Raw genomic sequence first — 22,574 nt, 5'->3', positions numbered from 1 at the left:
TCACGAGACACATCTTTCTTTTAAAAAAAAAAAATTAAGGAGGAATTTTTTAGACCGGAAAGGGGAAAAGAACAGCCTAGTTTGGTGGGGGAAGACGCCTATATTCGGCGTCTGCTATATAAGGTAAAAAAAAACATGATTGCTGATTAAAAATCAGTGAAACTGAGTGGTTGAACATTTAATTGATGCAAAAAAAGTGAAATATAATTTCTACTTAAAGCCCAAGTCTCACTATTGCCGGTAGAGCCCCGGTCCATTCCGGTTTGCTAATGCCGGTCGACCGGCGAGAACCGGGATGATGCGTAGAAATTTGTTTATGTGGTCACACTATTTCCCAACGCTGCCCTGGTTGAAGCCGGTCAACAACACGGCAGAGTCCCGGTCAACCCTGGACTAGCTACGGTTTATCCCGGTGAAGCCCCGGCAGAGCCATAGTTGTAGCTGTTAATGCCCAGGTGGAGCCCCGGTGAAAGCTGGCAGTGTCCCGCCAGAGCCCCAATATACCGTAACTCCACAGGCACTCGAAGGGGCTATACTGGCATCAGACCCCAGCAGAGCTACGGTTTAACCCCGGTCATCGCCGGTAATGCCCAGGCAGAGCCCCGGTGAATGCCGGAGGCGTCCCAGCAGCATTAGTCTATACTGATTTTAAAGTCAGAGACTTGTTGACACCGTATAAACTGTTAGGGTAACAAGTAATGCATCAACAACCAAGTACTGGTCAATAGCGCTGTCTTAATAACTACCTAATTCATGGGTAAAAAGTATTGCTTGCAAATTTATTTTTATTTATTTTAATCAATTATTTTCTTGTATATTTCAACTTTGTTTATGGCGTCAAAAAGATAAAAGTTTTCTAAGGGGATTTTTTTTCATAAAATTATATTCTTAGTGGGATAGGTATCATCAATATTCCAAAAATGTTCATGTCATATAACTGTGATTGCAAATTTTATTCGATATAAACTGAATCTTATTATATACCATTTCATCATGTTTTCTATGCTTTCAGAACGTCTAAAAAGACATTTTGTTGTTTTTTGTGTGTCTAACTTATCTCTATAACTTAAAAAGGATAAACAGAGCACACACAAACCTTGCTTAAAGGGGCCGTCCAACAGATTTTGGCATGTCTAGAAACATGTCATTAAATGCTTTATATTAATAAATTTAAACATTTGACCTAAACATCTCCAGTAAAAAAACAATACAATTTAAAAAAAGGAAAAAAAGTAACCCTCAACAGGGCTTGAACAACTGACCCCTGGAGTCCTGGAGTAAAAAGTCTCCCACCTAAACCACTAGACCATCCATGCTCATGATTAGACCAGATGTATTTTTTACCTATATAAGCAATCCTTGTAGTTTCCCAAAATATAACTACAACAACAAAACTTTCCAAATTATTCAATCGTTTTGCGTCACATGACGCTTTATAATTTTCAGGTTTTCAAATCGTCAAAAGATGCATATAATGGATATTTAAGAGCATGGTAAATTGTCAGTATTACTATTTCCTCAAAAAGATCATAACAAGGGTTGTTTTGTAAAACATGCATGCCCCCCATATGGGCTGTCATTTGTAGTGGCAGCCAGTGTGTGAATACGTTTTTAGTCACTGTGACCTCAACCTTTGACCTAGTGACATGAAAATCAATAGGGGTCATCTGCCAGTCATGATCAATGTACCTATGAAGTTCCATGATCCTAGGCCTAATAATTCTTGAGTTATCATCAGGAATCCATTTTACTGTTTCGAGTAACTGTGACCTTGACCTTTGACCTAGTGACCTGAAAATCAATAGGGGTCATCAGCCAGTCATGATCAATGTACCTATGAAGTTTCATGATCCTAGGCCTAAGCATTCTTTAGTTATCATCCGGAAACCATCTGGTGGATGGACTGACGGACGGACAGACCGACCGACATGTGCAAAACAATATACCCCCTCTTCTTCGAGGGGGGGCATAACAAAAACGAAAATTTGCGAATCTGAAAGAACTTTTTTAAAATTTTGTCAATTTACCAATATGTTGAACGGCCCCTTTAAATACATATTTTTCATGTGACGTCACACATCCAGGTACTTTTTACACCGCCGCCATTTTGTTTGGCAAACAAACGCACTTACGCTTGACCTACTACAGATGACGAATTCATCTATTTTTAGTAAAATATGGGTGTGTCATGTTGGGTTAAAGGTTGCTGCAATGGAGCAGATAATTCAGTAAGACGAGATTTCTATTCAATTCCAACTGTCAGAGAAAATGAAGGCGATTTCACGAAAACTTTGAGCGAAGATCGGCGACGACTGTGGCTGGCAAATATCAACCGGAAAGATGCGCCGACAAAATACTCGAAAATCTGCTCCGATCATTTCATAAACGGTAATTGAAATGGATATATTGATGTTCTATTTTACAAGTTAAAGCCTGCGCTTTCTATTTATAGATATGTTAGGCTGTTATTGTTATTGTTAGGCTGGCTCAGACCTCATGCAGCGGTAAAGTGCAGTCAATGCATATTTCTTTGCATAGATCAGATTCTGAACAAGTGTACATTTTTCTATGACAATGCACTAAGAATATTAACATCTCGTATGCTTATTTGATAGTTCAATTTTAATGACTCTCTGTTTTTCAGGCAAACCGTCTAGTATGTATGAAAGATCCAATCCTGATTGGGCCCCAACACTTCTTCTTGGAGAAGACCTGACACCAAGTAAATCTTTGAAGAAAGAGAAGAAGATAGAAACTAACAAAAAAAGGTACACTATACATGTATGATAAATGTGGTTTGATCTGAAAATGCATGAAAAATGACTACCCAATCTGCTATCTGGATTTGATGGGTTCAAACTGGAATTGTACAAGAGTCAGTGAGTCTCAGTGTTGGTAAGTTGGTCTGTCTCTATACTAAGTACATGTTATTTGTAGTATGCTGTTTAATTTCAGATACCAGAGGAAGTTGGATAGGGATGAGGTTCAAGAGAAGCACCATGTGGCCAGAGCACTTATTGAGTTACAGTCTGAATCGCCTGAGATTCAGGAAATATTCACAGCCGTGCCACTTGCCTCTGAGAGTACTTCCAAGCCCCCTAATCACTCTGTCGAAAGTGAACTTTTGGAGAGCCCATCTACTCCATGAGTAACACAGAGTCAGGTAGATAGTGAAATACAAAGACTGATCTCTGAGAACATGCAGCTGAAAGCTGAATTGCAAGCACATCAGCTGTCAAAGGAAAGTTTTGAACATGACAATGAAAAGGTTAAATACTATACAGGTCTGCCGAACTTCCGCGTCCTTGTGATAGTGCTCAACATAGTAACTCCATTCATCTGTACAAAAAATATAGGCTTGGGGATATTTTAATGACATTGATGCGCCTTAAACTCAATATGCCGGTGCAAGACTTAGCTTACAGGTTTGGTGTCTCCACATCAACAGTGTCTAGGATTTTTCTAGTCATGATACACATTCTGTACATCAGACTGAAACACTTGATTTACTGGCCAGAGAGAGAGGAGTTACAGAAGACAATGCCAATGGAATTCAGAACACACTTCTCCAAAAAAACTGCTGTCATAATTGACTGTTTTGAAATATTTATTCAAAGACCTAAAGGACTTATGGCAAGAGCTCAGACTTGGAGCAATAACAAACATAACAATACTGTTAAATTCTTGATTGGAATAACACCCCAAGGATCTATTTCATTTCTTTCTTCAGGGTGGGGCGGCAGGGCCTCTGAAAAGTCTATAACTGAAGGTTTTGGTATTTTAGGCAAGCTTCTGCCAGGTGATTTAGTTTTAGCAGATCGTGATTTTGACATTGCAGACAGTGTCGGTGTTCATTGTGCGGAAATAAATATACCAGCATTTATGCGTGGTAAGGCCCAGTTGTCAGCCATAGATGTTGAAACAACTCGGAAAATTGCGCATGTGAGAATCCATGTTGAAAAAGTCATAGGTCTTGTCCGCAGCAAATATACCATCTTGCAAGATAAACTTCCCATAGACTACTTCATGAACCAAAACGGAAGTGTTCCCGCAATTGATAAAATAGCTACTGTTTGTTGTGCGTTAACCAACATGAATGAATCTGTAGTTGGGTTCAATTAATAAGTTTTTTTATGAAGGTAACTGTCAAAACAACATGAAAGTGACATCTAAAGGATCATATGAAATGTATGTGCTACCTGATATATATTACTGTCTAGATATCATAAGAAAAAGTCTAAAGTGACAGAAGATTATGCTTCGTCTTTATATTGCATTTCGATTTAAACATGTATATATTGTATAATTTTGAATGAATGCAAAAATAATTTTTAAAATAACACCATCTTGAAATGCCAGGCTTGGTTATGCGGCGACCTGAATCAGTTTTACATACTAGTGGTAACATATTCAAAGAATGATTATGTAATGTATATTTATTTATTTATGTCACTTAATAAAATATATAAACACAATTTTTCTTTCTTGTGCAGTGCTTGAGACATTTCAGAACTTTATGAGTCACATCACAGGAAAATGGACCTTAAGGTGATTGTGACCAGTTTTGATCCAGATCAGCCTGTGCATTGCTTTATTGACTGAATAACAAACAGATTGGATCTGTGATTTTTTTTTATTGACTGAATGGCGAACAGTTTGGATTCTGCTCAGACTAGAAGCGAGACTACGCTTTTAAGTGGAGGCAGATCTGGTTTCGAATCCAAATCGGTCACAATCGCCGTAAGCAACTAATTTTATATGAATGGACGCATACTTTACAAGTAACACCAACAACATAAAATATTCAAGATTTATTTAACATCAAACATGCAAACCATAAGCTGATAGCACTAAGGCAAACAGTAGCACATGCTATATGAAAGGAATAATATATTAGACGACAGCCACATCGAATTGATAACAAGATACTCGCTCTAATTTATTCAGAAAAGGAAAACATAATGTTCTTATGCATGTATATAGTATTTGTTTGCTTGCTTCTGTTCATATATGTTGCTTAATTTCGATAGAATTTCTGGCATCTGTAGCGGAGGATAAATCTTGTTGATGAAATAAATAAAAAAATTATTAAAACTAAATTTCTTTTTTTTTTTTGCTTGCTTCATAAAAAAATACATATTTGTTTTAAAAAAAAAACAAGTAAACAATTTGATGTGGCCTTAGCTTTGCAAGAAATGCACATTTAATTAATGATGAGACAGGCATACATGTGCATATCATGACATACAGTGTCACGGGAAAAGAGACCTTATGGCAAATGCGACCAGTTTTGATCCATATCAGCCTGCTTATAAAAACACAGTCTTATAAAAATCCAGACTATTGGGTTAACATCTTTGTTTTACTGACTGAATAGCAAACAGTTTGAATCCTGATCAGACTGCACTTTCAAGATATCATACCAGTTATTACATGCATAAATAACACATACCAAATATTTGTTATATCACAGTTATCATGAAGTGGGAAGCAACTAAAACTGATTAAAACTTAAGCTGTTAATTAGTATAAAGTCAATGCATACATGTATAAATGAAAGTAAAACTTTATAGTAGTGGTTTGTAAATTATTCTAATAATGTACAATCTTTTTAGCTTAAAAATGTTCAGAAGTAAAAGAAGAAGTATAATACATTACTGATTTAATAGAAATTCTTAAATTTAAAACCTGATTTAATGACTACCTGAAACACAGTTATTTTTATAATTTACATTCTTTCATGAAAATTATAAAAAGGAAAGATATATTATTTAAAGGGATCTTTTCACGCTTTGGTAAATTGACAAAATTGAAAAAAGTTGTTTCAGATTCGCAAATTTTCGTTTTAGTTATGATATTTGTGAGGAAACAGTAATACTGAACATTTACCATGTTCTAATATAGCCATTATATGCATCTTTTGACGATTTTAAAACCTAAAAATTATAAAGCGTTGCAACGCGAAACGATTGAATAATTTGGAGAGTTCTGTTTTTGTCGTTAAATTTTGTGAAACTACGAAGATTGCTTATATAAGGTATAAAATACGTCATGCATGTGTACTTGGCGGAATAGCTCAGTAGGCTAAAGCGTTTTTACTTCAGGACTCGGGCAGGACTCTAGGGGTCACTGGTTCGAAACCTGGTCCGGGCAATGTTCTTTTCCTTTTTTTAATTTTATTCTTGATTTTTTACTGGAGCTTTTACGATCCAATGTTTACATTTATCGATATAAAGCATTTAATGAATAAGTTAAAAAATGCCAAAATCTGTGAAAAGGCCCCTTTAAGTATCAAAGAAACAATTTATAATACTACAATGCATATTTTATGCCCCATTTATTTTCATAAAGAAATATTGTCTGAATGTCAAACAGCTAGGAAACAGACCAGATGCTGTGTTTCATTACGTCTGGTCTGCTTCCGAGATGTTTTCAGAAATATCAATGCCATGGTCATCCTCAACAAAAACTTGTATCTGTATCAATCACAGTTAAGTATCACAAGTGGATATTACTTCCACATCTTATGTCTGCATGATGGACAGTAATATGAGGGTTTGGGTTTTCTTTTGATTGAAATGCATTTAAAATGCAGGAAACCATGTGGACAGTTTTCATTTGCACATTTCACAGTACATTCAGTGTTTTTATCTGCAATATCACCACAAACACAACGTAATTCTTGAGAAGCCCCGTCGAACTGACTGATGTCCTCGTCACTTTTTACAGAGGAATTACACATGGATTGGGTACTTATTTTCACCTGGGAAAGGGGCTGAGCAGCTTTGGGATGTTGATTAGCACTTTGCGGACCATTTGGGCACACATCACTGAACAATATTCCTGTCCGCGGAGTTTGCTTGTGCAGTCTTTCTCTGGAAATCAGACTTCCTGTCAGTTCAGGTAATATAGCACGAGTGAAGAAAGCCTGAGATTTTTCTACAATTTCATCACAAAGTTAAGAATCGGGTTCAATCCTTTGAACAAATATATCCGATGGAGACCATACAACAAAATCGCAATAATCCTTTCCGGATACAAGGAGCTGTGTCTGTACTTGGTACGCGTATTTGTGATTGTCCTTAAGCTTGCCATCACATAGATATAGAATATTATCAAGGCCATGGTCCTTTGCAGTAAAAGGGCACTTTATTTCAACCAGACCTTCACCACAGCAATCACATTTCACAAAACCATCCGGGCTTGCACCAATGTAAGGGTACTCTGAGTTGATACACAGTCCACATCTTGTTATGGTAAAGTTCTCATGTTCTGCCCTCATTCGTTTTTCATATTCCTTCAGAGCAATGTTTTCCTGTTTAATCCCATAGTCAGTGGCTTTTGATCTGAAGCGCTTGGTACTGCATACAGCCAATACAGTTGATAAGGCAGGATTCTCGCTGCTTGTTGTACACACAGATTTCATGATGGAAGCGGTTATTCTTCCTAACCGAAAGCGAAACCACTCCTTACATTTGCTCTGGTCTCGAGTGAGCCTTTCGACATTTATTGCCTGCTCTTCCGTCACTGTTAAAGTTTTACTGAGCTCAATACAGTACGCTCTAAGAGCTTCCGGGGACATATCTAAATACTTGTCATCCCGTAGATCCACAAGGGGCTGAGGAAGATTTCCATCTTGAAGAATGTGCGGAATAAATTCATCCTGGAATCCAGACGACACAGTTAGAACTGAGGAACGTGCGTTTGAGGCATGCAAATCTCGCAACAACTCCCACCTTTCTAGTGCGGTCGGTTCAGGTACATATGGCAATTTCAAAGGTTGTCGCTCTTGTTGAACGTCCTCACCTGAAATACAACAGTGCCCATCAATAAAAAAAATGTACAAAGATATTCAATTGTACAATGAAACACATATGTGCCATGTCACGGCCCACATACGATAAAGGACTTAAATATAATTGTGACCAGTCTGGATCCAGATAACACATGCTTCCAAAGATTTAAACTTTTTATTTAACATCTTGAGAATTACTAACTTGAATATCGAACAGTCACAATCCTGATCAGACTGCGCTTTTTGGTGCAGGCTGACCTGGGTCTGAACTGATTGCGATTGCCTACGGTGCCTTTACCAGTGAGGCGGCTCATAATTATTTAGTATATACATATACACAGTTATGCGCTGGTTTTGGTACAAGGCCAAAGCAGGGGTGTGTCGCTGCAGCCCCCGGAAACACATCACTTTTTAAGAAAGAAAGTTATGTCCCTTATCAGCTCATTATTACATGGGCAGCTAAAGTGCAAGTGTTCCTTACAGACTTTTAGTTAAGATAAGCCTTGATTAAGGTGTATAACGCCACTCATAATTAGTTTATCTACATACCATTAATAACTCTGTCAAGACGCCTTTTCTTGGTTGACACAGAAGTGAAATCGATATCCCGAATTTCAGCATAGGGCACCTTGTCGACTGCTGAAGGCATGGACCAGTAAGCCTTTTCCTGTGTCACAGTTCTGCGGGACATGAGGCGATGTATAGCCTCTATGTGGAAAAGCAAGGCTCCGACATGGCTACAAGTCTCCCCAAGACCAGCTTTGCAGTCGCAATGTGCTGCCTCTACCATACCGTCTTTATTGGCGATGACCCAAGGATGAAGTGGTGTTGCGTTCATCTGCTGGGAGTGTCGAACCTAAGAGAAATTGAAATAAATGTATATAACAATAATTCATAAAGTATAATAATATACAGAAACAGAACACCAGGAGGTTAACAGAAACTGATCCCTATATATATTTCATTGGTTTCAGTATACCTTCACAATATGTTCTCTGTAAGAAGTTAAATTAGAAGATACAGAAGCATTTATTAATGTAACAAACAAATAACAAGTAAGAATACAGAATAGGTTTGATTAGCTGTACCGTTACAGTTATAAATGTATTGCGACATACATGGTATTCGCTTGTGAGCCACTAGTATAATATTGGTATGCCTTGGCCAAGGACCGACCCCACAACCTCGATCCTGCATTTGAAACAGACACTATACCGCCGGGCCATCAAGGCACTGGTATGATTTCCTGCACCCCCTCAAGCCAGAATGTTTTCCCATTTAATTTCTTTTATGTAATGACTACATATGTGATTGTTCTGGTAAAAACTATTTACTTAAATTAAAAAAAAATTATTTAATATAATTTATATTTGATGCTAGATATAGATAACACGACAATTGCATAGACTTTACTAACCTTTGCAGTCACCAAAACATTGTCATTTACAGTCATGCTCTGTACGTCACGAACCCAACCACAGCTCAACTGGTTGATTGCTTCCATAGATTTGTACGCTTTCAGCTGCTCAAATGTATATGCACTTTTAGTGTTAATCAAATAATTCACAATGTCAATGTATGTGACTGATGGCAGACATTTATTGTCACTGACGAGATCGCCCTTACTCAAAGCGTACGGATCTCTTCCGCCTATCAAGGATATTTTTTCCTCGTATCTTGTCCTTTCCTTCGCTTCTAGGCGATCCTTGTACGAGTTTAATGAATGCTTATCTGCCATTTAAGCATTCAATAATTTCTTCTTAGTCAGTATTTTTCTAGAAAGACGACAATTGACGAAAATTAATCTGATATAGATGTAAATGTAGATAGCGCTATCGATTGTGTGTTTTGCCAAACAAAATGGCGGACACTTCCTGTCAGCGCGCACCTGCTATTATCACGGGAACTATCTATAGCAAAGTTTTCTACTGAAAGGTTCAATAAATTGAATATTTTCTAGCTTTAAAATTCCCTGGAAAAGAAGTGTTGCTCATCAGGCTGAAGTCTGAAGTCTGCACAACTAAATTCTGAAGTTCCTACCCAAAAATGAGTCAACAATTATGCAAAATGCAACTAAGAAAGCAGCCAATTAGTTATTATACAACACTCAATTATGAGTTGTTTTCAGTCCATATCATACAGACCTAGATATGCCATGTACAATTATGTCCCATATTTTGGACACAGGCAAATCCACTAATCAAATGAATATTATCACCGAAAAATCATCTTACTACACTGAATACTTAAACAATTAGTACACAGTGTCAAAATATTTAAAGAAGTATATATATATATATATATATATATATATATACAGTATATATATATATAAGCAGTGCTATTTTAAAAGGGGTTAAATGTGTGTGCGTAAACTGTCATCCCTGATTAGCATGTACAGACCGCACTGGCTAATCAGGGACAACACTTTCCAAAAAAACTAAATTTTCCCTTAGAAGAGACTTTCTTGAAAACAAAACTATTATTAAAGCGGAAAGTGTCATCCTTTTCCAACATTCATGAAACCCCCTTTGTACAGATACCAGCCCATATATAAATCAACAACGAAAAATATGTGAAACAGCCGTAACTCTGCAAAAATTGGTCATCCAAAATAATTCCTTCCTTTATGATCACATAATTACATGTACATATGATGGTTCTTCAGTTGTCAAACTTTGAGTACATTTATTCAAGCATTTAAAGGAGAGTTCAGTAACACAAGTTATTTTATAATTTTCATATATATTCTACAAAATAAACTAGAAGTGTGTCACATACACTGATGCCCCCAAGGTACATATTCCGACACCAAACAAATCTACTGACCACAATTATTCTTTAAATGGCAAAAACACAAAGGGCCAAAACTCAGCACAAATTGGTGGCTGTCAAAATTCCGTTCTTTACGATCATTGACGTTATTAAACTATGGAAGTTAGGGAAAGATTCACACAGAAGTAAAAGGGGAAATATTAAAAAACATTTTGAGACTATATATAAATTTGTATTCTTTAGTGGACAAAACAGACAAAAGGCCATAATTTTGGCAACACTCCACACATCAAAATTCCTTTCTTTAATATAATTAACACATTAGGCTTCTCCTCAGTGCTTAATCAGCTCAGAAAGAAATTGTCCCTGACTCCCAGAGATTTCCCTGCCTTCAGACTGCGCAATTTCTACTCCACTTCTGCCTTTAGTAAGCACAGACTATCGTCGACCGCTTTCAGGTCTGAGATCGTTAAAAGCAGGTTGTTAAATTGGTCGCTGGATTAGATTCGAGCACAATACTATAGAGGCCGCGTGATGATGTAACATAACAAATAATAAAACTGTGCTATTTTGTTTTGGTACTGTTTGCAGGAGATGTCCTTTTAAGCTAATTAACAACTGACCTCTCACAAGTGACAACAGACGACACGCCATTCAACCAGCTACTACCATAGCTCATCGCATTTGTGCTTAGGTGAGTTAACAAGAGCACCGCCTTGCGGATGCAGACCGCTCATCTATTTTCTTTTTAAAGGTGAAGGGACTATCATTTTCAATCACAAAGGAGGGAGGGGTGGAGTGAAGAGGGGTGTACACTACGCAACCCGTGATTTTTGCCGCGATTCTTGCATCACCGCAATCGATGCAACGTGACAAATCGCGGTGTTTCCGAGCGACAAGAAAATTTGGGTGATGTCTCGGCGACCATCGCGCGATGTATCTCGCTGTTGCGCAATCAGCACGAATCGGCGCAAATCACAGCGAACCGCCGTGATTCCCCTTTTTTAGCGATTTACATCGTTACACTACATTACATGTACCTGTAACATATATGTATACACTTACATTATACATTGCAATAAGAAAGCTTTTGTATAAGCTAAAATACTCCTGTTCCGACATGAACTTGATGAAGTAATGTCGGAAGCTTTAACGGCTCCAAACTGATATAACAGCGCAGAATGATCATGCAATAATTATTGAACATAACAAGTAAACATTATTTAACTGATTGCATTAGCAGAATGTTAATTAAAACTTACAATCAATTATATTCCAGGCCCGAATACACTACCACTGTTCAAATTCCATATTGTTGCCATATACATGTAGCGTAGCACTGTGTAAATTGAAAGTTGCATAGTGTTTCATCATTGGTCGGTTATAAATACCTTGTTTCTCTATACATGGTATTTGATTTAGACGAAACTAATAATTTGGTAATTTACGAGATATATGATATAAGTTTTCCTTTTAAACTTTGATCTTACCGTGTGTGTTTATTGACGTTATTAATTATGTTAATACTTATTTTTGCATTTCATTAAGAATTATAACGTGTAGCCCTTTTGTTAACAGTGTTTAGCAAAATATTCGCGCCTTAAGGCACGGAAAATTGTTTAAGTAACACTTTCATTTAGAGTTTAAATGTAATCGGTAGATTACGTCTTACCGATTACGTCTATTTATTTGGACTAAATTATGCTATACTTATTTATTTTCTGTTTCAGGCTTCAATGCGGATAACTCGTGTTACATTTCAGAGCATTGTACATACATTCACAATGCTTGATAAGCCGGAAATCGGAAATACATTACTGTTCTATTTTTAAGTACATGTTATTAAATATCGTGTTATATAATATGTTGTTATTACATCATTGCCTATATATTAAAGCCATTAAACATTGTGTTTGTTTTGCTGAAAAAAAAACGAGTATATCAACGTAGCACTAAGCATTCGCAAAGTTCAATTAATATGATGATGTATAATGTACATGCATTTCTCTGGGTTTTCACGTCCAAAACAAAAAACTCTCAACATTTGATTATTTATTGTGTACTGTCCAGCGGGTGATAGTGTTTATTCTAGTGTCTAATTGGCACTCTTTGTACGTGTTCAAACTCTGAAAAGATGTGACAAACACAGAAACAACAAGATGGCGGTGCCAATTTAGTGTGATAATGGATCAAAGGGCATTGACAAAAAATAACAGTTTGTATATATTTTTCGGCGTTTACTCAGATGGTCTGTCACAACAAAAAAACTATTCAAGTCAAGGTATTATGTTTTACTTCTTTCAGTAACAATACGGATACGGCGTGTTTGATTTGATATGACTTTAAAAGAAATATCAAATTGTTGGCGATATAACTGTTTTTAAAATATCAAAGAAACATTTAACCGAAATCAACAGAATTCAATGTTCTCTGCGCTACGCAGTTTGTATAAAAAATCAAAACTTGCACACTCTATACCTTGACTTTGTACATTGCCGCATAATTTTCGCGCTCTTTTGTCGGGAAATATACTTGATGGCTATATTGGAAGCATTTGCAAACGTCGTGTTAACATTAAAACATTGGAAGTGTGTTTCGGATTATAAATTATTATTCTCATTTGGGAATTTAACGGAAGATTAATACTTATGGTATAATTGTTTTGAATTGTATATTAATTTGTTACAATGCTTTACGTGTCGAAAAAATGTTTTGATAATATCGCCCCATTGGTGCAAAAAGGTACCAAGTGACATTTTCATAGTTTTGAGAAAAACGCGTTTAAAGATTTGAAAGTGAATATCTAATTTACTACATACAACTCAGGACTGCAATTGTGCATATGGTTAGATATAAATACAACCTTCATCCTTGCAAAAATTGAACATGTTACATTTATCAATAAGCGATAATTGATCAATTATGTCATATGGTTCCTTTTTGCATAATTCAATATTAAGGTAAACAAAATGCAAAAAGGTACCATATGCACACTTAGCTCCTTTTTGCACGAACTATTTATGTAGATTGTATTCTAAAAAGGCACAATTAGGTACCATATGACATATGGTACCTTTTTGCACCACACAAAACTGGAAAGTGAATATGATGATTACACTTTATTAACAACAGTGAAGTATAAACATCTATAAAGATGTGACACATCTGTAAAGTTAAACAATAAAAAGTATTGTTGAGATTAAAAAACAATAGTATTTTTGAAAGTGAATCTTGCAAATTTCAGTTTTTGACATAAATGTACAGCACCCGTAATATCCACAATGTCAACATTCTTCACTCGATATCAGTATCTTCCTCATCTGACTCCATAGGAACAAAATCCTTTTCCTTACTGCTCGTCGGTAAGGACTCGTAATAAGAATGAAACTCCTCAGGAATGATTTCTTTTGAGCATAAATTAACAAGGTCATTTTTCTTTTGAATCGATATTGGCAGTTTTGTGTCGTAACAACGCTTTAAATCTGACTCACAAGTTGGCCATGTGTTATGAACACCTTTCTGTTTTCTTGTTGTTTTCTGTACTTGAATTTCCTGAAATTGGTTGACGTCAAAGCTGTAGTTCACAAATACTGATCTTTGATTGTCCCTTCGCACTTGTATCCACTTTACCTTAAGCCAGTTTATTCTTTGTCCAGTGACTGATGTTTTTAGGTTTGTACAATGTTTCTTTACAAAGTCTTTGAAGTCCATTACATGATTGTATTTCATTGGTATAGTTACATATGGCTGTGATTTTCTTGCCAGAGAAATTAAAGTGCACCATTGGGATGGAACATACACTGGCGTTACTTTTTTGGCACGTTCAATGGTTGAATGGACTGAATCGCATTCCATTTGGGAATGGCCTGAAAGTAGAAATTTGTGGCTAATGGCTTTCAGGTTTGGTACTTGCGATATGGTATACAACAGTGACGCAGTTACATACTGATTCCGATTTTGACCTCCACATGTATCAGAAAAATATATTATTTCATTGACATTGCTTCTATGGCAGACAGATAATGTGTTCTTTAATAAGCATGTGGCGATTTCACATGCTCCCCGTTTACATTGGGTTTCATCCCATACATGACAGACAGCTTGCTTGTCTCCTAAGGAATATATAGTGAGGTTAAAGCAGCATAGTTTCCTTGAATAGTAGAGTTCACTCACTAAAGAACATGGTGTTGTAAGAACTGCCTGCAGATCGAATGTTGCTACATACACACTCTTGTCTGTCTTAGCTCTTTCTTTATCCTTTGTTTTTTCTTCACGCGCTCTTTCCTTTTGTACTTGATGTTCATCATATTCTTTTTGCAGTGTTTCATTTACTGTGCCTGCTGCCTTTCTTCTGTCATATAAAGTACAGAAGGAGCACTGGTCCTTTTTAGGTTTGAAAAAAGATAAATTGTAATTTTCTCAAAAAATCTTTCTATACATTGATTGCTTCACACTGGTTATTCCTTTCTTTTCACAATCTTTGACATATAATTTCCACATTTGTTTAATGTTTAAGTCATGTGCTAGGTATTGTTTCTTTGAAGATTTTCGTGTGTAGTGAGATTCCATTTTTGGAAATGATTCAATGTGTTTTTTTACAATTTCAACTGTACATGAATCTAATTTGTTTACAGATGGATCTTTTCCTCTCATATCAGTCGCAACAAATGCCCCATGTTTCTTCTTTTTAAGAGTGTAATCAATTGTTTTCCTGTTGATGTCCAATGTTTTCATAAAGAAGTTTCTACAAACGCGTTCTTTCCGGTCATTATGTATCATGAAATACTTCTGCGCTATAGATCTCTTGCCTGTAACTTTCCTTTTTGTTGCGCTTTTTTGTACCATGTCACAGATATACTGTCTTTGGCGCTCATAACTTCCCAAAGAATAGTACAATTGAAATATGTCTTCCCGCTGCTCTTCAGTAAATTTCTCGCTACACTTGAAACGACATTTGAGGCAACTATGATGGTGGACCTTTTTCGGGGCAACAACTCTCCCAGTTGCAGAAACATATTCCTTCCCTTCACTTTTCAATAATTTTCTAACATTCCGCTTCCACTTTTCTGGGTTCCGTGTTTTCTTTCGACTTGAATGCTTCTTAGGAGGACTTCTGTATGAAGCACGTTTGTGTGGGGTTGTTTCGACAGGCATATTTGCATGGCATGATTCATCATTTGGTGTGGAAGGAAGAGATTCCCTTGCAACCTCCCATGTAGGATCTGTGTCACGTTTAGCATCACTGTCATTTGAAATTATATCAATGGCATCATAGTGCTCCTGTCCTCGAACTGCTATGTAAGCTAGATTGATTACTTTCTCTGTTGTTTGTTCAGGTTTTATGTCAATCACTGGTGTTGATATTGAACTTGAATATATTCGAACAACACTTCCGTAAAAGTTTGCTGTGGCCAAAGGAACAATGTCTGCTATGTCTAAATTCCATTGTCCTCTTGTTTTCAACAGTTCAAGTTCATTGAGAAATTCCACCTTACTAAACATATCCTTTCTAGTACAGAAAGATATATATTTGTCTGCGTTTGTTGTCATGAAGTCACAGACATTGATCTGATTTCAGACGCACTTTCAGCAATTTTTCCACTTGTTTTCAATGACGTGAAAAAACAGTTTCCATCTCCATTAATACTGACCCTGCGCAGCTCATTACAAGCAAGAAGTGTGTCAAGTCGTCCTGTATGGGCTTTTCTGATCATAGCCTGGATTGTGCAATTATGTTGGCTGATTTTCTGTGCTCTATTAACCGCTACACTGGCTACCTTTCGTCTGTTTTGCAACAATATTATTTTATCTCTCAATTTCTTGGCAAGTACACTTTGACTTATTCTCCTTTTATTATTTTTCTTTCGAATTTTCAATTTCTTGGTTTTCTTTTTCCATGCAGTTTCTCTTTGCTTGTTCATTAGCACACGTCTCTTTTCTTTTGTCTTCACCTTCTTAACATTGAATTCTGAATCAGTTGAATTGATCTCATCTTTGTTAGGATCATAATTTTCATCATCAGCACTATCATCATGATCTGATTCGCTATCACTTTGGATAAGTTTCCTTTTAACTGGTTGCTTCTTTTTTCTACCAAGATCAGCTAATGGAATATCTTCCGAATCTGTAGTGTCGGAATCATTGTCTTTTGTTTGCGTTGCTATCACAGGTCCAAAAAGTTCCTCTTGTGTAAATGTATGATAAACTTCTTCATCGGACCAAACCTCGACTTCTATCTGTTAAGCAAATACCAACATAAAGTGAATCTATTGATTATACTGTTTAAATAAAATTAAAACTTATTTCTGTAAAAACTGTGAAATTACAAGCTACCTTTTGAAACGTTAGTACATATTTAAAGTATGTTCTTCTTGTGACTGCTCCCAGAAATAAATTACTACCATATAGGAAAGAAATCAACTCTTTCAAAAAGGATGCAAGTATTATATTGGGTATTATGTTTTCATTGTTTCCATTACTAACTGGTATATGAATTTAATTTGGCAAAAAAATATACTTACATATTTATTATTTTCCATCTCCTTCTATGAATAACGTGTACAAAGTCATATGTATAAAATCTCAGTATTTGTCTGCTCTCTTCACTTTAATAATCACCAAATGAAGGTGCAAACACTTCACCCTCATAATTATCATCTGCTAATAACAAGACAACTTAGGGTAACAGGATAGTTTGATAGTGTTATCAGTGTCTGGAATGTGTATTCATTGCTGAGGCAAAAGGAACAACATAAACCAATTGATTGTTACCTGGGTCTGGATAGTGTATTCATAGTTGTGCTAAAAGGTACCAACTAAACATATTGATATAAAAAAAAATGTGGACACATTCATTTCATGTCTGCAAAAAGGTACCATGTGTCATATGGTTCCTTTTTGCACTGATATTTATTTAAATTTTCCACACACCCTTGGTGCAACAAGGTACCATGTGTCATATGGTTCCTTTTTGCACTGATATTTATTTAAATTTTCCACACACCCTTGGTGCAACAAGGTACCATGTGTCATATGGTACCTTTTTGCACAAACAAATGTTGCATTTTTCACTTGGTACCTTTTTACATAATCCTATATCTTTGGAACCTTACAAGATACAGCTTAGATATTTTTACAGAATGTAGATTATACAAAATCCTAATGAAATATACTAAAATGTCATTTTTGACCAAAATGTCATATGGTACCTTTTTGCACCAATGGGGCGATATTATGCATGAATAGCACAATTTCCAGGAGGAAAACGTTTTTTACATTATGACGTATGACGCAATAAAACGTTTTTTTTGTAAGATCGTATTGCATTAGATCTAAATTTAAATACGCTCGTCCAATAAAAGCTGTTTTCCACATTATGCACTATACTCTTTACACTTCTGATAAATGGCGTAGTCATATAGTTGTGTTAATGAAATTCTCAAACATATTTACCGTCATAAATGTTTACGATTATTTTTTGGTAAGTGATGTTGCAATTATGTTGGATTATTTGATAATTGTGAACAATAGAAAAGCGTTATGTATACAGTTATCAATACGATTCGGTTTATATGCATGAATTGGCGAATCATCGATGTCAATGATATCCACTGCAATCACGGCGAATTGCGGCGAATCGCAGCGAATCTCCACAACATTGAGGGGATTTAGCGCGAAGATTATCTTGCTCTCGCGCGACGTCGGAGTGACGAGTCATGTGAAATCGCGGTGATTTTACACCCAAAAAGCAAAATGCCCGCCTTGACTTCGCTAATTAGGCAAAAATCAAGGGTCGCGTAGTGTATAGTGTATTTGTGTTTTTTAACCGTTTCAAAAAAACACAAAAATTGGGGGGTAGGGTGGGGGGGTATAGTGTGAGGGTGTGGTGGTCGTTTGTGAGATGATCTTAAAAAAAAAAAAAAAAAAAAAAAAAATAGGGGGGGAGATTCGGGTGGATGGGGGGGCACGGGGGGGATGGTTTGGGTGGAGTCTATTGTGGTATGTCAGGTAAGAGTAGTTTTGTCAACGTATCAATCAAATCTAATCATAAATAAAGAAGTTTTGGCAATTTTAGCAAAATTTAATAATTTGACCTTGAGAGTCAAGGTCATTCAAAGGTCAAGGTAAAATTCAACTTGCCAGGTACAGTAACCTCATGATAGCATGAAAGTATTTGAAGTTTGAAAGCAATAGCCTTGATACTTTAGAAGTTAAGTGGATGGAAACACACAATTTAACCATATATTCAAAGTTACTAAGTCAAAAAAGGGCCATAATTCTGTAAAAATAACAACCAGAGTTATGCAACTTGTCCATTTACTGTACCCTTATGATAGTTTGCGAGTGTTCCAAGTATGAAAGCAATATCTATGATACTTTAGGGGTAAAGTGGACCAAAACACAAAACTTAACCATTTTTTCAATTTTCTAAGTATAAAGGGCCCATAATTCCATCCAAATGCCAGTCAGAGCTACATAACTTTGCCTGCACAGTCCCCTTATGATAGATAATAAGTGTTGCAAGTATGAAAGCAATAGCTTTGATACTGTAGGAATAAAGTGGACCTAAACACAAAACCTAACCAAATTTTCAATTATCTAAGTATAAAAAGGGCACATAATTCTGTCAAAATGTCAGTAAAAGTTACATTACTTTGCCTGCACAGTCCCCTTATGATAGTTAGTAAGTGTTGCAAGTATGAAAGCAATAGCTTTGATACTTAAGGAATAAAATGGACCTAAACACAAAACTTAACCAAAATTTTCAATTTTCTAAGTATACAAAGGGCACATAATTCTGTCAAAATGCAAGCCAGAGTTATCTAACTTTGCCTGCTCAGTCCCCTCATGATAGTAAGTAAGTGTACCAAGTTTGAATGCAATAGCATTGATACTTTCTGAGAAAAGTGGACCTAAACGCAAAACTTAACCGGACGCCGACGCCAAGGTGATGACAATAGCTCATAATTTTTTTTCAAAAAATAGATGAGCTAAAAAAGAACAAGCACGTTCTAGCCAAATAAATTGTGTTGTAGGTGGGTGCAAATGTTTTGATAGAAAGGTATACTCATAATAAATAAGTATAGGGTAATTGTTTTATGTGTTCTCCCAATTGCTCATTGATATTTTTACACCCATAAAATTTCATGTTAAAAACTTGTATTTTATCTGAGATATAGCCTTGAAAGGTTACATCATACAAAAACAACAAAGGGCAATAACTCTTAGTTCAGAAAATGCAGGGTTATGGTTATTGTTCATGTCACTTCAATCCATTAATTTCCACACATCTATGAATTATCATATCTGACATATAACCCTGAAAATTTCCAATGTTAAAAAACAACAAAGGACAATAACTCGTTAGTCATGGCACTACTCCTAATTAATATTGATATAATACCTGTTTCATGTTGAAGTCGTGCATGGTATATAGACTTGAAATGTTACATGGTACGAAAAACAAACAAACAAAGGGCAATAATTCGTATTAAAGAAAGTTCGATTTATGGTTATTGTGGATGGCACTTTTCCTCATTGATATCTACACACCCACGAAGTTCACTTTTGATATCTTATATAGTTTCTGATATAGCCCTAACAAGTTTTACGACAGACGGATGGACGAACTGACGAACTGACAGAAAAACGCAATTTCTATATCCATCCGCCTTGGCGGGGGATAAAAAGGACCATTATTCTGCCAAAAAATGTTTCAGGTAAAAATCTGTAAAATCATATACATATTAAAGCCTTCCAACTGTGAAAGATTGAGAGAGATATACCCAGTAGTTATAAAACATGAGTGAAATACCAACCAATATTTACATCAGTGAAATACCTGCCATATTGACATCAATGAAAAACCAACCCATATTAACATCAGTGAAACACCTGCCATATTGACATCTGAAATACCACCCAATATTTACAACAGTGAAATACCGGCCATATTGACATCAGTGAAATACCAACCCATATTAACATCAGTTGAATACCAACCTGTCTTTACATTAGTGACATACTAACCAATATTAACATCATTGAAATACCACACCAGATTTACATCAGTGGAATATCACAAATAACTTTAGATATATGTTGGATGCAGAACATATATTATTGTTGCCGTTGTGTTATGTCTGATTGCAAAACATTATTGTGAATATTTATATTGTATGTAGATGCAATCACGAAATAAAATGTGTTTAAAAAAACATAAATAATAAATATAAAAAAATATATAAATAATGGTATGCTGATGGGGAAAATGTCCTGTAAAAAGCCTTATTCCAGCATTATCTCAGCACTCCAAATCAAACATATATTTACGTCTATAAACTGCCATATTTCCATTACTTAACTACTTTAAATAGTCATAGCTATGCAAACATCAATAATTATAATTATGAACTTAATATCCTGGGCCTTGCAGATATCGTCGAATTGTGTGCGTGAAATCTACTAACGTTTACATGGGAGGCAGATGCAAAAACATGAACATGCAAAACATAAACATGTGCGCAATTATATCTGCCATACATTTTCTCTCTGCATACAAAAATGGTAAAAAATCTAAGTCAAAACCCCTGGATAGGACAGCTACAGCAAAACACAAGGTCATCACACATCATTGTTGACTGGAGTACTTAGATAGTGGATGGCTGGAAATAGCAGTAAATTAAGATTGCATCCGTTTTCTGAATAACCGGTAGTGGATCTTGACTGACTTCATAGAAATACATGTAGATACAGGCCAGCTAAATTATTTTTCCAGTTGTTAACATAAGTCTGCGCACTCAATAATATTTAACAAAGCTTTTCTGTTCAACTATTGCATTCAAGTACAAATAGTTATAAAAATGAACACTTAAAATTGCATATAGTATGCAATATAGAGTACAATGTATTTATTCTCTATAGTATTGTAGACTCATAATAAAACGATGGCTTTTCTTACATTAATTCCAGGAGATTTCTACTAAGAGTAATAAGAAGCGTTGACTTTAAGTTTATCAAGGGATCTTGTTTTAAACCCCAAGTGATTCAGTTGTGAAGTCAACCAAGATATCATTGTGATACATGTTGTGGACAAGTTTCATGAAGATTGAGTCATAAATGATGCCTATACAGTGTTCACAAGGTGACTATTGATGACGCAAAAGGCTAGAAGGAGGACAGACACATGGGGATAACACAAGCCTTGTCTTGACATAATTGACAGCACTCAATGAGTAATTTGAGACGCTTATAGACACTTGAAATTATGACAATATTTCAGCACATTGAAAGGTTCCTTTCTTTTTATTATTTTGTTATTTTGCCGGTCTGACACTGATGCGGTTTTAAATGGACTAATCGACATTACTCCCAAACAAGATGTTTAACAGACAACCTTATTTTTGATTCCTTCTCTTTATGATTCTGTGTTACAATTGCACCTTGTAAACATAGGAAATATTATATTACATCATAAATAAAACAACACTTAAATATCATATATATTGTAACAATGTGTCCAGCCATTGTTCAATGTAGTTTACATTCGCATATGAATTATTACTAGGGATGCAAGAGGTTAACCGGTTAACCTACCGAAACGACCAGTTAACCGGTTAAATTTTCGGGAAAAGGTTAACCTAGAAAAAATGATTGTCAATGTGGACAAATATTTGATTACGTTTTTTTCATGGAATAATTCGTACGATTTTACTTTTTTCTCGTGACATACTGCCAACTTGCGCTGGCGTCTAGTTTTAAAAACACGCCGCACCATCCACCGTAATAAATAACGTGTCGACAATCAAATTAATAAAGCAATTAATCAATACCTTTGTGATAACAAATAAGCGGTACGTTTTGATAACTGACACTTTTGTGGGTTTTTTACTCACGAAAATTTAACTAACGAACTGAGGGTAGTAGGAGCTATTAGCGAAGACGTAATTGACACGTTTATTGAACTCGCGATAAAAAAACAGTTGAGACATTGGACGGCTTATTT

At 35.8% G+C, this 22,574-nt stretch overlaps 4 protein-coding genes across 4 annotated transcripts in view; 1 reads left to right on the top strand and 3 right to left on the bottom strand.

The window, feature by feature from the left end:
• Positions 1-22,574, bottom strand: part of LOC127864235 (uncharacterized) — a 181,755-nt gene that overhangs the window by 121,700 nt on the left and 37,481 nt on the right. The window lies entirely within an intron of this gene.
• On the top strand, positions 2,091-3,148 carry LOC127864990 (uncharacterized). The gene is made up of 3 exons (XM_052404860.1): positions 2,091-2,388; positions 2,645-2,768; positions 2,956-3,148. The coding sequence occupies exons 1-3, from the start codon at positions 2,178-2,180 to the stop codon at positions 3,146-3,148; spliced, it is 528 nt and encodes a 175-aa protein (XP_052260820.1). The 5' UTR covers positions 2,091-2,177.
• LOC127864977 (uncharacterized) lies at positions 6,405-9,704 on the bottom strand. The gene is made up of 4 exons (XM_052404859.1): positions 9,213-9,704; positions 8,345-8,651; positions 7,058-7,806; positions 6,405-6,476 (listed from the first exon to the last, which is right to left on the bottom strand). The coding sequence occupies exons 1-4, from the start codon at positions 9,531-9,533 to the stop codon at positions 6,405-6,407; spliced, it is 1,449 nt and encodes a 482-aa protein (XP_052260819.1). The 5' UTR covers positions 9,534-9,704.
• LOC127864966 (uncharacterized) lies at positions 16,117-17,797 on the bottom strand. The gene is made up of 2 exons (XM_052404858.1): positions 17,092-17,797; positions 16,117-16,806 (listed from the first exon to the last, which is right to left on the bottom strand). Exons 1-2 carry the CDS (start codon positions 17,107-17,109, stop codon positions 16,117-16,119), a joined length of 708 nt encoding a protein of 235 aa, XP_052260818.1. The 5' UTR covers positions 17,110-17,797.

This window comes from Dreissena polymorpha, chromosome 1 (assembly GCF_020536995.1).
Source record: "Dreissena polymorpha isolate Duluth1 chromosome 1, UMN_Dpol_1.0, whole genome shotgun sequence".
In the NCBI taxonomy this organism is placed as follows: Eukaryota; Metazoa; Mollusca; class Bivalvia; order Myida; family Dreissenidae; genus Dreissena; species Dreissena polymorpha.
This window is presented reverse-complemented; position numbering and strand designations above follow the sequence as displayed.